General features: G+C 41.2%; 1 protein-coding gene across 3 annotated transcripts in view; it reads right to left on the reverse strand.

Moving 5' to 3' along the window:
- Positions 1 to 16,220, reverse strand: part of grm4 (glutamate receptor, metabotropic 4) — a 217,491-nt gene that overhangs the window by 16,970 nt on the left and 184,301 nt on the right. For all 3 annotated transcript variants that reach the window (XM_048198947.1, XM_048198946.1, XM_048198948.1), the window contains one exon: positions 490 to 739. In XM_048198947.1, coding sequence (XP_048054904.1) covers positions 490 to 739 — 250 coding nt within the window. The remainder of the gene's footprint in view (positions 1 to 489; positions 740 to 16,220) is intronic.

The following is a 16,220-nucleotide window of genomic DNA, read 5'->3' on the forward strand; positions in this document are numbered from 1 at the left end:
TGATATTCAAATTAGCAGGAGATGGGTTTCGGTAAGGACTGTTGTACCAATTCAACTGATTTGCCTCTTGATGATTTAAAAACACTTTCTAGCCTATATCTGATGCTAAACTGTAAGATTCTAACATAATAACCTTTCGCAAAATGAGGCAGGCGATTAGTGGGTTGTCTTGTTATGATTATCACACTGATGCCATTAAAATGTCTTCATTGCACTTTATGGCACTACAAAAAATGAAATACGGGATCGGAACGATTTTGAAAATAACAGATTTGTCGATTTTGGGTGAATTAATCCTTTAAAACAAAAAACAATCTAAGAATCTGCAATAAGACTCATAACTGGACTGTTGACTCCAAAATTGGATCCGTTTAAGTGAGCAAGAGAATTATGGTGAATAAAATTTGTAAAGATTACAGTAACAGGTTTATGGCAGTATAAAAATCTGTGTCAATAACAATAAAGTGTTTATCCCTCGAACCCACTCACCCTGAGTTTCCAGGTTTTCACACAGCTCCGACTTGGCTTCTCCGTTGGGCCGCAGGCTGGCCTTAGGGTTGAACTTGTTAGACATGGTGGCGGCAGTGACCACAGCTTTCAGGCTCCGAGTGCTGCGCTTGGCCACATTCTGCTCCGGGTGGAAGAGCACCACATAGACTTTCGGCATGTACAGCATCCCCAGGGACACGGATGCGCTCAGACTCACTGAGATGGTCAGTGTGGTTGTTTGTATGTACATCTGCAAAACAAAATCACAGCACATGAAAATTATAAATCACTGAAAACAAAGCCATTACTACACGGCATACTGGGTCGTAATTGGTCAATCACGGCTTTCGGTGGCCAAATATTTTTTGTATAATGAAACTGTATATTTGTCCGTTGCCCCAGGCAACCAATACCCAGCAGTGTTCTAGTTTTATATCACACCACAGTCTATTTCTTTTCACATAATACCATAATTTTCACTGAAATTAATATTTAAAGAGCATTTATTTACTTATTTGGTAGGTAATAAATAATTAAAGGGACAATACATGTCATTATCACAAAATAAACCCCTTCAGGATGATACAATAGCCTTTTGCTTCGCGGTTGGATCCTGTCTGGGCTGTATTTTGCAATAATGAAGTCTTGTTCACGTGACCTGGGACCTTCTGTTCACGAGGGCTTGTTGACATAATATACCCCAGATCTAACTGACACAGTCAATATGTCAAGCCTCAACAGAGAGTCATAACCTTGTGACTCAACATGCCCAAAGCATCACCACATTTGCATATGCGTAAGTCTCTACAATATAATATGTAAATGACTAGAATGTCAGAATACACAGTCTTCATGATATAGTAGGCAGATTATATACTGCATTTGCTGAGATTTCGAAGCGTGCAACCAACTGACACTTTGCTATCCCATGAGGCCATAAGCAATGAGAGGCATATAGGTATCATGCTGAAGAGTGCTATAGGTACCAAAAAATATGTTCCATGATATTAATTGTGCTGTGCTTGAGTGCTATTTTTATGCTCACACTCCTTGCCAATCCTTGTGTAACTTCATTTGTCAATAGTATTTATCATATAATGCTCAATGCTTCTCAACTTCTACAGTTAAAGGATGTAGTTCACGCAAAAATTTGAATTACCCCATAATTTACTCATCCTCAAGCCATCCTAGGTGTATATGACTTTCTTCTTTCAGCCAAACATATTCAGAGTTATATTAAAAATATTCTGGCTCTTTGAAGCTTTATAATTGGAGTGACTGGAGGAGTTTTTGAAGTCCAAAAAGTTGCATCCATCGAACATAAAACGTACTCCACGTGGCTCCGGGGGTTAATAAAGGCCTTCTGAAGTGAATCGATGTGTTTGTGTAAGACAAATATACTTATTTAAAACTTTATAAAGTCAAATAACATTTTACAAGTATAAAGTTCCGGCGCAACAGCCATACACATCCGACTTGCGTCCAAAAGCGCAAACTTCTGCAACGTAGTACACAATGACATGACATTGAATGCTACGCCATGATGTACCACGCTATGTCCTACATTATAACGCGTAGTATGTCATGTCATTGTGTACTACGTCGTGGAAGTTAACGCTTTTCAGACGCAAGTTGAATGCGTATGGCTGTCGCGCAGGGAAGCTCGTTATTTTACTTAATAAAGTTTTAAATAAGAATATTTGTCGAGTGGAGTACGTTTTATGTTAGATGGATGCACTTTTTTGGACTTCAAAAACTCGTCCACTCACTCCCATTATAAAGCTTGGATGAGCCAGGATATTTTTAATTTAACTTTTGATTATGTTTGGCCGAAAGAAGAAAGTCATATACACCTAGGATGGCTTGAAGGTGAGTAAATTATGGGGTAATTTTCATTTTTGGGTGAACTAACCTTTCAGTACTGCTTTCTCCATATTTGATGTTTAATATGCAGTGAGGTCCAAAAGTAAATTAACAGAAAAATAATAGTTTTGGATTTTGAACAAATTTAAAACAAAGAATATTTTGTGCAATAATTATTGTTATATTGTTCGTAGTGCAAAAATGGTATTAAATAAATAAAATTATTATTAATCATGTAATGAATAAAATTATTATTAACAAATATTAAAATTACAATAAAAATGAATAATTACTATTGTAAATAATAATAATAATAAATTCAATAATAATATATTAATAATGCTGTATAAATGACGAGCAGCTGTGGGCAGGATTTCCCAGCACGACGCCACAGAAACAGAAACCAAGCGACTGATAAAACTGTTGTGTCACTTGTCCTGGCTAGTTAGCTCAGAATCTCGGATTAACATGGAAGTGATTGCTTCATCGCTGGTCACTTTGTGGCACCCCGCCCGGATGGGACACGGTGTAAGGCATTATTACCTAAATAATGAGAGGGTAATCATGATTATTTTTAACCAACCACTTGGAGCAACTCTGTTTATGACATGTTTTCAGTGACACGCAAACAAACAGGAACGCACACACAGGAGAACTAATGGCTCCAGCCACTCCATGGAACTGCTGCGAACCCCCTGCTGTTGCTTTAGAATGCTGCTGTGTGTTTTGGCTCTGGCGGACGTGACCTCGGCTCTGGCTCCACTGTGTGCTGTGATTAAGTGTGACTCACTGCTGTGATCTCCATCCAGAGGGACTGACTGGAAAGCAGTCTCAGCACAAGTCGACAGGAAGGGTTAGGACCACATCAGCTGTGCTGGGGCTCTTCTTGAAGAAGAGACAGATGGCTACCACCCAGCACAGGCCACTAGGCAATCCTAAAGAAGTGTGTTGTTGAAATATAGTGCAATGTCTTTAAAAACAGGCACTTATTAGTTAGCTGTGACACCAACCTTTCAGAAGTTTAAACCATGTTGTTTCCACAGTTAATTGTGATTACACAAAAAAAGTGATTAAAATAATATCTATAAAAGATTTAGTTTGTATTAAACGTATAGAAAGAAAACATTTTCCACCCACTATTAGAGTTATTAGATATATAAAGCTGAAGAGGAAGCTAGTTCGAGACTACTGCAATATTATGCTAATAAACACTCCATTTAATAAAAAAAACCCAAAAAACAAACAAACAAACAAAAAAACAGAATATTAATATTGTATTGTAATGTGTTAAATTTAATGTTATAAATAAATGTAAATAAAATTATAAATAATAATAATAATACTTAATTAGTTAATATTAACAAATGAAATAAAAACAACAGTCTTCAAGTATTTCTCAATTGCTGTTAATTAATTTTAATGAAATATTATGATTAATATTGACTTAATAGACAGTGGAAGATCTATATGGCTGAAGTATTGTTATTGTTAATTAAAACTAAACATAAAACTATTAAAAATGTTTTTGTTAACTGAAATAAAGCTGAAATAAATAAAATATTATTATTTGATGAATTCTAATTTTTGTATTTTTTTCCCCTAATTTATAATAATTACAAATGCTACCCATGGCAACTAATCAAAGTATGTTTATTTAAACTACTACAATTAAAACAGAAATAAAGATCATTTAAAGATAAATAGAATTATTTTTAAAAACACAAAACTTGACTAAAATGAAAACGAAAATTCAAACATAAAAGCTAAATCAACATATTATTAAATATTATAATTGTCTAATTCAACATATTATTAAAAAATATAATTTAATAATAATAATAAAAATGCATGGCTGTGCACATGATTTGGATGATGCAATTTTGACCCAAATCTGAAAACCGTCACATGCCAGTTTAAATATGATTTTTTGACCAAGAAGTGCATTTGACCATTCATTCAGAATATAAATGGCAAGCAGCCACCTGTCAGTCAGACAAGACTGGTTGCTTTTTCATGTTTTTAAATCACTTGTTTGAATTGAACTAGAGAGTAATCAGATAGCAACCACAGAGAATACTCTAACAACCACCTAGAACACCCTAGCAAACACCTTAGCAATAGCATTAGCAATGCTCTAGAAACCCCTACTATTTGTCGTAGAGAGTTTAAGCACCACTCAAATTATCTTCAGTAAATTCAGTTCAAAGGATAGTTGAAAGAGTGCAGGAAATGATGAGATCAAGATATGTCGCTTATTGCCACAGCTCAATATGTCAGAGGTCTAACCAAAAGGCCATGGCTCAGATAGAAGCTATTGTTAAAGATGGTCCATGGCCACCTAAAGTCAGCAGAGCTACACTTTCAAATTTATCCAGAAAATCTATAGCAGGGCTCAAATAAATCGCCTGAAAGGACATGACTGGTCCATACATAGTGATTAAACAGGCCTGAAATTATTAGCTTTAGTCTATACGTCGAAAACTCTCACTAATCTTGCTGGACCTGAAGTTGCAATTACAGTCACAAATGAGGATTTAATGGCGCACACGATAAACGATTCATAGCGGTATCTCATCAATGCCTCCGCCTCGGGCCCTGTATGTGCAGACAGCACACCTGCAATCTAATGAGGCTTGTGAGAAATACTGAGATGAGAACTAGACAGTGAATCAGTGTTAGTCCTCTGAGACTGTCTCTGTTGTCTCAACAGATACAAAGTGTTCCACTTTTTTGCCCTCGAATTGAAACCACAAGTTAAAAAAAAGCAAGTCGTTATTGCACTCGCACATATAAATGGATGACTTGATAAAACGTACACCGGAACACCATCAACTTTAATAATACAAAAACTGATTCTGCCACTTCTTCACCTGCTGCTGCCAAATTATCTCTTGGGATAAAGAACAAAAAATGAACTGCCATTTTTTAAAAAGAAGTAGGTCTTATGTCAACATCAAAGGCTTTTTAAGAAAGAAGTAGGTCTCATGTTAATAGCGGCGCTGTGGAAAACATCATTCAAATGCATGTGAACGTTTGTCATTCAAATGAACTCTGCATTACGTACATTCAAAACCATTATGCTGCATACTAAAAAACGTCATTCTGTTAGACTACATGCTGCTCCGAATAACAGAAAAAAAAACAAAAAAAACAACAAGTTTCATTTTTCCAGTACAGGGATAGGCAACGTCAGTCCTGGAGTCCTGCAGAGTTTAGCTCCAACCCTGATTTAAAAAAAAAAAAAAAAAACTCACCTGCCTCTAGCCTTAGCAAAGCCACTTGAAGGCAAGCCTGCAGCCTTAGCAGAAAAAAAGCGTAACACCTGCTAACACTGCAGTATGCAGGGAAGGAGACAAGAGGCCATTTTTTTAATGGATGTCAATGGAGGAAATAAACCACTTTTGTGAGGAAATAGCTAATAATTTAATGAATCGACAGCCCATCGGCTAATCTTGTTTGCTCTAAAACATTCGTTTTGGATTGATCTATTTTTAGAGGTTACACCGGAAAAAAAAAATGTCCCTGAAATCGCCCCCCATACCCTAAAATAGGGCACTATCTGAGGGGATAGCAATTTATTTTGTGGTGTTCATTGCCACCTTATCGAGTGCACTCATTCAGTCCTACAATGCACCGCAATAACAAGTGTACAACCACTGTATGCTCAACGGCAAGAGAATACCCACAATGCACTGTGAGAGCCACACACCGAATTAATTCCCACTTCTGACCAGAAGACGGTGCCTGCAGCTGAAATATCCATTCATCCTTCTTCCAAACTGCTGATCCAATGTGGGTACAGCGTAATATCATACAGGTATAAATTCCTTTATTTGATTATTACATTGTTTAATTAAAGGGTTAGTTCACCCCAGAATAAAAATTCTGTCATTAATTACTCACCCTCATAACGTTCCACACCCATAATGCTGTGTTCACACCAAACGCGAATAGAGCGTCTGGCGCGAATGATTTCAATGTCAAGTCAATGTAAAGACGCGTTTACGCGCGTCTGGAGGTCTCGCGGCGCGAATGAGGCGTTTAGCGCAGCGCGGAAGACGCAAATTCGCCTCATTCGCGCGTCTAGTTTGCGCGAATGACGCTGTCACGGTAGCAAACACGGAGACAAGAGACAGATCCAAATGCAGGTAAGTTTAATGGGTAATCCAATATCGTGAATCCATAAACAGGCCAGGGTCAAAATCCAGAATAGCAGTCCATACAAAAACAGGCAGGTCCAGGTCCAGAGTCCCCAACAGAAGGCCAGGGCGGTGCTGGAGGAACTGACCAGGCGGGCGCCAGCAGGCCTGGAGTCCTGGCCGATTGCCAGGGTGGCGCTGGAGGAACTAACCAGGCGGGTTCCCGCAGGTCTGGGGTCCAGGCTGAACACCAGGGCGGCACTGGAGGAACTGACCAGGCTGGTTCCAGCGGTTCTGGAGTCCTGGCTGAGTGCCAGGGTGGCGCTGGAGGAACTGACCAGGCGGGCACTGGCAGGTCTGGATTCCTGGCTGAGTGCCAGGGCGGTGCTGGAGGAACAGACCAGGCGGGTCTCAACAGTTCTGGTAGCCTGGGCAGAGGCGGCAGGGCAGAAGGCTTGGACGGCGGCGGCAGGGCAGAAGGCTTGGACGGCGGCGGCAGGACTAGCCAAGGGTGCTTCGTGGCCATATCAGGGCGAGCGGGCAGCTCGGTGACGGCCTCCGTGGCCGTATCAGGGAGAGCGGACAGCTCGGTGACGGTTTCCGTGGCCAGCTCTGGCTGCTCAGGAGGCAGGGCAAGGCGCTTAGTTGGCGCCGACAGGGCAAGGCGCTTAGTTGGCGCCGGCAGGGCAAGGCGCTTAGTTGGCGCCGGCAGGGCAAGGCGCTTAGTTGGCGCCGGCAGGGCAAGGCGCTTAGTTGGCGCCGGCAGGGCAAGGCGCTTAGTTGGCGCCGGCAGGGCAAGGCGCTTAGTTGGCGCCGGCAGGGCAAGGCGCTTCGGTGGCGCCGGCAGGGCAAGGCGCTTCGGTGGCGCCGGCAGGGCAAGGCGCTTCGGTGGCGCCGGCAGGGCAAGGCGCTTCGGTGGCGCCGGCAGGGCAAGGCGCTTCGGTGGCGCCGGCAGGGCAAGGCGCTTCGGTGGCGCCGGCAGGGCAAGGCGCTTCGGTGGCGCCGGCAGGGCAAGGCGCTTGGAGAACCAACGAACAACCTCTAGAGTGGTCTCCAGGCCTTGTAGGATGGAGGAAGCCCTTTTCCTCCTTCTCCTCCGCTTATGAGGGTGAGGCGGTGGCTCACCCAAAATGGACTCACTGGCTGGAGCGGACTTACTGGCTGGAGCGGGCTCTGTAGTGGACTCACTGGCTGGAGCGGGCTCTGGAGTGGACTCACTGGCTGGAGCGGGCTCTGGAGCGGACTCACTGGCTGGAGCGGGCTCTGGAGCGGACTCACTGGCTGGAGCGGGCTCTGGAGTGGACTCACTGGCTGGAGCGGGCTCTGGAGTGGACTCACTGGCTGGAGCGGGTTCACTGACTGGAGCGGGCTCTGGAGTGGACTCACTGGCTGGAGCGGACTCACTGACTGGAGCGGGCTCTGGAGCGGACTCACTGGCTGGAGCGGGCTCTGGAGCGGACTCACTGGCTGGAGCGGGTTCACTGACTGGAGCGGGCTCTGGAGAGGGCTCACTGGCTGGAGCGGACTCACTGGCTGGAGCGGACTCACTGGCTGGAGCCGACTCACTGGCTGGAGCCGACTCACTGGCTGGAGCCGACTCACTGGCTGGAGCCTTCTTCCTTCTCCTCCTCCTCCTTTTACCGGGGTGAAGCAGAGGTTCAGTGCCCACCTCCTCTGTGGCTTCTGGAACGGATTCACTGGCTGGAGCATGCACACTGCCTGGTTGACACGGTGAGGCCCTCCTACTCCGACGTTCGAGGTAATGGACAAACCTCCAAAAATCCAGATCACCCAGTCTCTCCATCTCCCACCACGGCAACGAGTCATCCAAACAATTATTCAGAAGGTCCTTTAAGACTGCATCATTATAACCCAACCCTACCGCCAGGGTCCAAAATAATTGTGCCAAACCACCCACCTTACTGCCCTGTTGCCTCAGGGTGGTTAAGTTCTCCAGGCGAGCCATCCGTTCCTCCACAGTGGTTGGAGGAGTGATAAAGATTCCCATCCTGCTGGATCCTTAGGTGATGGAGTTTTCTGTCACGGTAGCAAACACGGAGACAAGAGACAGATCCAAATGCAGGTAAGTTTAATGGGTAATCCAATATCGTGAATCCATAAACAGGCCAGGGTCAAAATCCAGAATAGCAGTCCATACAAAAACAGGCACAAAAACAGGGAACAAGAAACAACACAGACCGGGAAATGTGAACTGAAAACTCCATGACTAGAACAGAAACCAACAGGGTATAAATAGACAGACACTGATAACATAATACAAGACAGCTGTGAGTAATGAAGTGATCATGAGATAATGAGTCCGGCAGTGCGTTATGGGTAATGAAGTCCACGGGGTGAAAACAAGAGTCCAGGATGGAGTGCCCTCTAGTGGCTGATAGGGCACTCACACTAATGATCATGACAGACGCGAATTGAGCGTTTCGCGCGAATGGTGCTTTTTGTGCATTTACGCATTTGACACGAATTCGCGTCTAACGCCCGAGTTGAAAAATTTGAACTTTGGCGTAAATTCGCGCCGCGTTAACCAATCAGGAGCCTGCTTGCTGCTGTGGCGGCAGGCGCGCCAAGAGTCACTAATTCAAAATGGAGGAACGACTGATATTATCAGTGAGCAGTCACCCAGAGATTTATGACACAAGTTCATACTTCTATCCACAAGTTTCCTACGCCCCATGAGGCCTTGCGTCAAACGTGGGAGCGTCTTCCGGTTCGAAGTAAACAAGCTGGACGTGACACTCATTCATTCAACATTTGACAGTCATTCAAGATTTAACGATCCAAACTTGCGAACGTTTGTTTTTTACTTAAAGATTTAAGATTCCAGCATCAATATTTGAACAATGTTTTACAATAAAAAATGTTACATTAATAGTAATGTATTAATTTATGTCAGGAGTGCAGATCAATCATGCTAAATCTAACAGACCTATTCAGTTGCGCCTGCTTCCATTTATTTACGATCACGAGAATGCTTAAAACAACTCCACTAAGGCTTTTAAATCCAAAGGCTTACACATTTAGAAATATATTGATAACATACCCTATGTTTTCGTCACTTTTCTGAGCATTTCTATTTATTTTCCTCTAAATTATGCGATGATTGCAATCCGAGGATGTTTGCGCGATCTCTTGTCTATCTATCCTGATCCTTTCAGCCAGAGCAACAGAGGGAGCTCATGAGAAGACAACAGGAGTTATGAGTTATACGAGTTAACCGGAGTGTGTGAATCTGTGAAAGATATGCATTTGTCAGGAATCAACAGGCACAGGGAAGAGACAGATAAAACATTAAACTAAATAAATACACGATTATAATCATATAAGAATTGTCTTCGTTCCTCAAGCAGTCTCTGATATTTTCCATAAACGTGTATATTAATCGCAATGGTTAACATCAGTAGCCTTTAGCATCGCATATATGACAGTGGAAACGCGACTGGCTCTGGCACGCACGATACGTTTGGAGTAAAATATCACATCATATGGCTTTGGTGCATCAGTGACAGGTGAAGAAAAGACAGCAGGTTGTTCATGTATTGCAGGGTCAGGATGCTCTAGTCATGCAGCAGCGCTTTTGTGGAAGGTCAGTAAAGTAAAGGGCAATTAAGGGCCTGAAAACCGTTTATTGTATTGTGATATTATTAACTAATAAATGTACTAAACTGAAATGTTGTCCCTGAGCGCCGTAACGACATCTCTCATAAAGATTTGCAACTTTGCAAAGTAAACAATGATCCAAAAAACACTTAGCCTCTTCGCTAATTAGCACACTAAATACCATTGGTATGCTACTTCCGCCGCCTCACCGGAAGTTGTACCCACGTTCTCTTTTACAGTAGCGCCCCGCGGAAACAGGTGGATAGAGACAGGAATAAAAAGGACCTCGCTTGGAAGAGTGTCGGTGAGGAGATTGGGCAACCTGGTAAGTTGTAAATACACATTTCACTTTTGAGTCACGTACACGTTTATCAACCCGCGAATACAAAGCGGTAGCTCTCTCGATGAACGCACGATCAACATCAGCCATCTTGCAAACAGACAACCGCCTAGCACTTTCCCCTCCCACAAGAAGCGGATTTCGCCTCGGGCGCACATCAATTTCGCTTCAAACGCTTGTTTTTTACGCACGTCTACTTCGCTCTAGATGCGCGAATGCATTCAAAATGTTTAAGCGGCAAACTAGACGCGGTAGACGCGAATTTGACGCTCTATTCGGGTTTGGTGTGAACGCAGCATAAGACCTTTGTTCATCTTCTGAACACAAATTAAGATATTTTTGATAAAATCTGCTGGCTCAGTAAGGTCTCCATTGACAGCAAGATAATTAACACTTTCAATGCCCAGAAAGCTACTAAAGACGCATTTAAAACACTGATTCGTAAAGCTTTGAAGCTTCATGAAGCAGTGTTTTGAAATCGCCTTTAACTAGATATTGTTGAATAAAGTCATTATTTTGGTTTTTTGGCGCACAAAAAGTATTCTCGTCACTTCATAACAGTAAGGTTGAACCACTGTAGTCACATTGACAGTTTTAGCTTTCTTTAATTATCTTTCTGGCATTAGAGGCCTCACTGAGCCATTGGATTTTATCAAAAATACCTTAATTTGTGTTCCGAAGTTGAATGAAGGTATTACGGGTGAGGAACGACATGAGGGTGAGTAATTAATGACAGAATTTTCATTTTTGGGTGAACTAACCCTTTAAGGTTTATACATAGTTTCCATGACAGAGTTCAAGATCCTTTCATCTTACCACTGGAGCTGCCAGTTTGCAAAGTTTCAAATAATTATTAAACCGCAAGCACAAACTATAAAAAAGCGGCACACTCAGTGTTTGAATTTGCTCACTCGTTTTCGTTCACTGCCTCAAGTCAACTATATTATTGGACAAATGTAGGGAATAGTGGATGAGGGTATGGGGGGTGATTTTGGACACAGCCCACCTCTGGCCTTAGTAATCCTGAAGACATGGATTAGCTTGTTCAGGTGTGTTTTATTAGGGTTGCAGCTAAACTCTGCAGGGCTGCGGCACTTCGGAATTGATGACGCCCATCTCTGTTCCAGTATCTCATCCAATCAAAGCAAGGCTTGATGGAGTGAAAATTGGAACGTTCCACATGAAAACTTGAAACTTCATCTATCATGCATCCATGTCATCCATGAATGTTGTAATGAATTCATTCTATTTGTCACTATGTTAATCAACTTTCTTCTATTCCATGTTACTGCGCAGAGACAACTAACTGTAAGCAAGCAATTTGTAGGTTGATTACCCGAGGGGTGTAAAAACTGCAGCTCAGCGATGCTTTCAAAATATTGCTCTGCATGATTAAACTGCCGAGCCTATGAACTTCTGACTCAACCAATGGTGTGTGTTTGAGAGCGGGACTACCTGTTCAGCTGAGCAATGCCTGACTGGGTGATAGGAAACCGATTTACATGTTTATGCTTTGAGCACTGGCCACTAAATAAAGTAAATGTTTTATTTCTTTTCTATTATTCTGTAATACTGTTATGACTGCATATTCCTTTATTTTAATTCATAGCAGATAGTACCAGGCTTACGGTGTAAAACTTGCATTAAATTCTATCCGTGAGAAGCTGTTTTTTAATATTTCAGGAAAAAAGCTCTCATGCATCTGACTTTACAAGGTGCTCATTTAGGTGACAGCAAATGAATGACAGACTGAAAGAGTTCAATAACAGGAATGTCAAAGAAACTGACATTTAACAGGGGTCAGGGCCCCCCGCTACCACACCTGTCACATCATTGACGCGCACCTGCATGTAAAAAAGAGATGTTGACCTCGCTCAGAAAGAGACAGTGATTACTCTGTCAGCAACACAAAGGAGGAAAAGCCCCTGCAAGTGAACCCTAATGACATGATGGCACTGTAATGATAGCTTCCAGTTTTAGAAGGCGGAGATGCATACAAATAGCAGGTCCATGTAAGGCAAGAAGACAGTAGACTTAAGATATTATCAAGCTTCTTCAAAACCAACATGTGAGGGGTTGTGATACCATCAAGCATCAGAAAGAAGGATTTGTACATTTTGCTTAGACATCAACTTCAGAATGAGTCCAATCATCTTCGCAAAATCTGGCACATTTACATCAATGTGAAGTTTTGAATTTAAAATGAAAAATAAAATGCAAAAATGTCATGTCCATATTATCTCCTGATAGGCTGTGCCAACAAAATGGCATACTCTATGAATGCATTGCTAAAAAGTAAAAGAACAATTCACACATTTTTTTTTATTTTTGGGGAAAATTGTTTTGTTTTGTTTTTTGGGGGGGTTGAAATTTGGCAAACAATAAAAGAGATTTAATAGGAACCTAAAAATGTTATTTTCGTTAAACATTTATTAAATTGTTAGTTTCATTATTTCAATGAATTAGACATTAATTTTAATTGCTAAAATTTGATTAAACTTTATTTAAAAAAAACAAAAACAATTAACAGAAAATAAAGAATCTGAGAAAAAATAAAATGGATTTCATAGGGCCCTACATATTTCATGTATGTTTCAAAGCACGTATGAACAGATTAAAATAGATTTTCAACAGATTTAATTTTAATTTAATTTAATTTAAATGTTAGTTTTTTTTATTCAACAAACAAAAGCTATTGTATGACTTCATAATGCTTGGAATTATGAGTCATTTGGGCCACTTTTACATTACATTTATGGTCTTTTTTGGAGCTTTGGGAGCTGTCATGCACTGTGCGAGTAAGTAATGACAGAATTTTCATTTTAGGTTCAGAAAGTTTTCTAATGTTTTCACAGAGTGTTACAGGTTTTGCCAGAACTAAATATATTATGGATAGAAAAAAAAAAAAAACTGCATTAATTTTTTTTGCTTTTTTATTTATTATAATCCACAGTTTTGTTTTTTAGGTGCAGAAAATGTTCTCTTCTTGACAGTTTTGCTATAGACAGACAGGCTTAGGCTTTTTTTTCAATGGTCAGAATTTGGGCATGCTTTCAAGTTTACCAAACAAAGCAATCAAAAATCCATCTGGATCCTTCCAAAATTCAGGAAGGAAGCATGATAAAGCCCTTAGACCACAATGAGACCTACCTGCCAGACTAGCTCATTTAAAAAATCTTTTGGTTAAACCACAATAAGATGACCTCGCGATTAATCATTTGACAGGCTGATCAAATTCAGCGGGGACAAGACCAGCTGCCCACATTCAAATGCTCCAGAAAGCTTCCAAAGACATTCATTATTCACTTTGACATAAGATGACAAACAACTGATGGAGCCGGCATGCTGATGAGGTGTCTGGCAGAAATCGTGTGACAAGTGCACAGGCAGAGAGATAAGGTAAATCACAGGCCAGGAGGAAGTGAGGCATTTAATTGCTCTAAAAAGACATGTCATCTCTGACTCGCCAGGCTTTATTGTGCTTGCCAGCCTGGATGATTGTTAGGTGCTCTTGTTTTGATATGTTAATTCCCCTATGAAAACATTGTGTCATATGACGCATGCTTTATTTTCAATGCAAAGCTAATTGCTGAAACTTTTTCTTCAGTCCTAAGATGTACAGAGCAGAATCAACATTTAAACTCTGATTACACCATGAGGGGGTTGGTAGGCTGAGTGTATAACACTGTCAAAAATTATCAGTATTTTACAAGATTTTGAATGTCACTGTGAATTCAAAGCATAACTACATTACTGTATAAAAATCATATTGTGCCACATTTAAACAGTGTTAGATTTTGCTCTACACCAAAAAAAGCTGAGTACATAACAAACAAGCGAATACATATTTAATTTATTCATGCTGCAGGGCATGTTGCAAAACTGAATGCCAGCAATACTGGAATGATCCGTAGATCAGGTCCATATTTGCTCATTTGCTCAAGTAAAAACTGAAATGTAAACCACAACATTGCAATTAGAAATGTCCAAAACCCATTTAAACAACTTCAGTGGCACGCTGAATTGCTACCATTCAACATAAAACTAAGTTGTATGATTTAAGCGAGCCATCATTCAAGTGCTCAAAGGAATGAGACACATTTTTAATTTGATAACTTCATTCCTTCATGCTTTTTTACTCATCATATAGCCATCCAATCGTAAAAACTCTAAATGCACTGCAAAATACATTTGAGACGGAATGCAATTCGATCACTCAAATGATCACCGTTAATTGCTATATTGGTCAAAGAGTAAAAACGACAGTGAAAACAAGTCAATTGGTGGCCAGGAATACTGTAAATTCACACCAAAGCCTTTTATGGTGCAGATGCTGTGGAAAAAGATGGAAAAAAGACCATGGGATACAGAGTTATGTCATTTTCCCTGATCAGCAGAAATATAGTTATTTGTTTCTTTGTGATAGGTGTAGGCAGAACATAGGCCACGTTCACACAGCAGCAGAATACGGTTGTCAGTCCTGTATTTGAGTCCTTAATATGGTTACGTTCACATGCAGTATGGGAATGACAACCGCATTCTATAACAGAACTCACACCCATAAATTTTCAGGACTCACAACCACATTCTCAGAAAATCTCTATCGCCATCGTGTTATACCCGCCAATCGCGAGCAAGGTGGATAAGCCAGTCTGTGATTGGTTCCCGCAAAAGTGTAACAGAAGCAGTAGAAATGAATGTACGGGTTTCCGGACTGAGTTGCCGGGCGAAATCAAATCGCCGGCAGATCAGGCTGGGTTTACCCAGTCTAACGCGAGTACAACGTTTAAAGACTCCGGCTAGCGTGTGTTTACATTGCTGCTGTTGGTTAATGAAGTTTGAATGGATGAACTCGTGGTTCAAATGGTCTCTTGTCATGTCAAATGTGCTGAGATTTTTCAGTTTTATGGACATCGCCATCTTTAATATTACATTGGTCGCTGTCGTAATGGTTACTAGTAAGAGAATACGGGCTCGACTCTCACTGCACGTTCATACAGACAGTGTTCCAGACGCTACTGTAAGTTGCTGTGTGAACGGGACATTTCGAGACTCATACCTGTAAGTAAATGCGGTTGTCAATCCCAAAAACAGACGGTGTGAACGTGGCCGGCACCACGCAATTACCTAAGTCCGTTCATACAATCTTGTATCTGAATGAGTCATTCAAACAGCGGTTAAAAAGGCACAGTGGGAAACTGAGTTTAAAGCAATAATGGCTCCCTACCAACAAGTATAACAATACTCGTATTGCTGAAATTGCTTGTTCAATGCTTTGCTAAGGGAGACCCTAATTAAATAAAACTCTAATTGAAAAAGCGGAAAGCCCTTATCTTAAGCTTCAGAAACAGAAGGTCTCAGGTTTTCTAATTGAAATGAGTAATGCAGCAAATGCCAGGGTAGTTGCATATTTAAATTCGGCCTCAAAACGAAGAGCAGAGCCTTTTTTTCGTTCGGCATTCTAAGTCAGTTGGTGCTTGTCAATTGATTACATCATCTACAAAAAGCTGACGCTCAATCTCCTTGCTATTTTCAAAGTCTCTTTTATCTTTGAGAGCAGTGCTGGATGGGCAAAAGAGAGTGCCTTTGTTTTCTCAGCCGCACATGTCCTTTTCAATATTCGAAGGAAACCACGTGAGTTCTTCGCTGTAGCACATCAAACCTTGTGATTCTCAATTTGTCTTTGAAATAAACTGTCTTTTTTACCTCTCTGCTTGATCTAAAGCACAAATGAACATAGTCAATTTGTTCCTGCTGGTCTGTTTTTTGCT

This window comes from Megalobrama amblycephala, linkage group LG8, assembly GCF_018812025.1.
Source record: "Megalobrama amblycephala isolate DHTTF-2021 linkage group LG8, ASM1881202v1, whole genome shotgun sequence".
In the NCBI taxonomy this organism is placed as follows: domain Eukaryota; kingdom Metazoa; phylum Chordata; class Actinopteri; order Cypriniformes; family Xenocyprididae; genus Megalobrama; species Megalobrama amblycephala.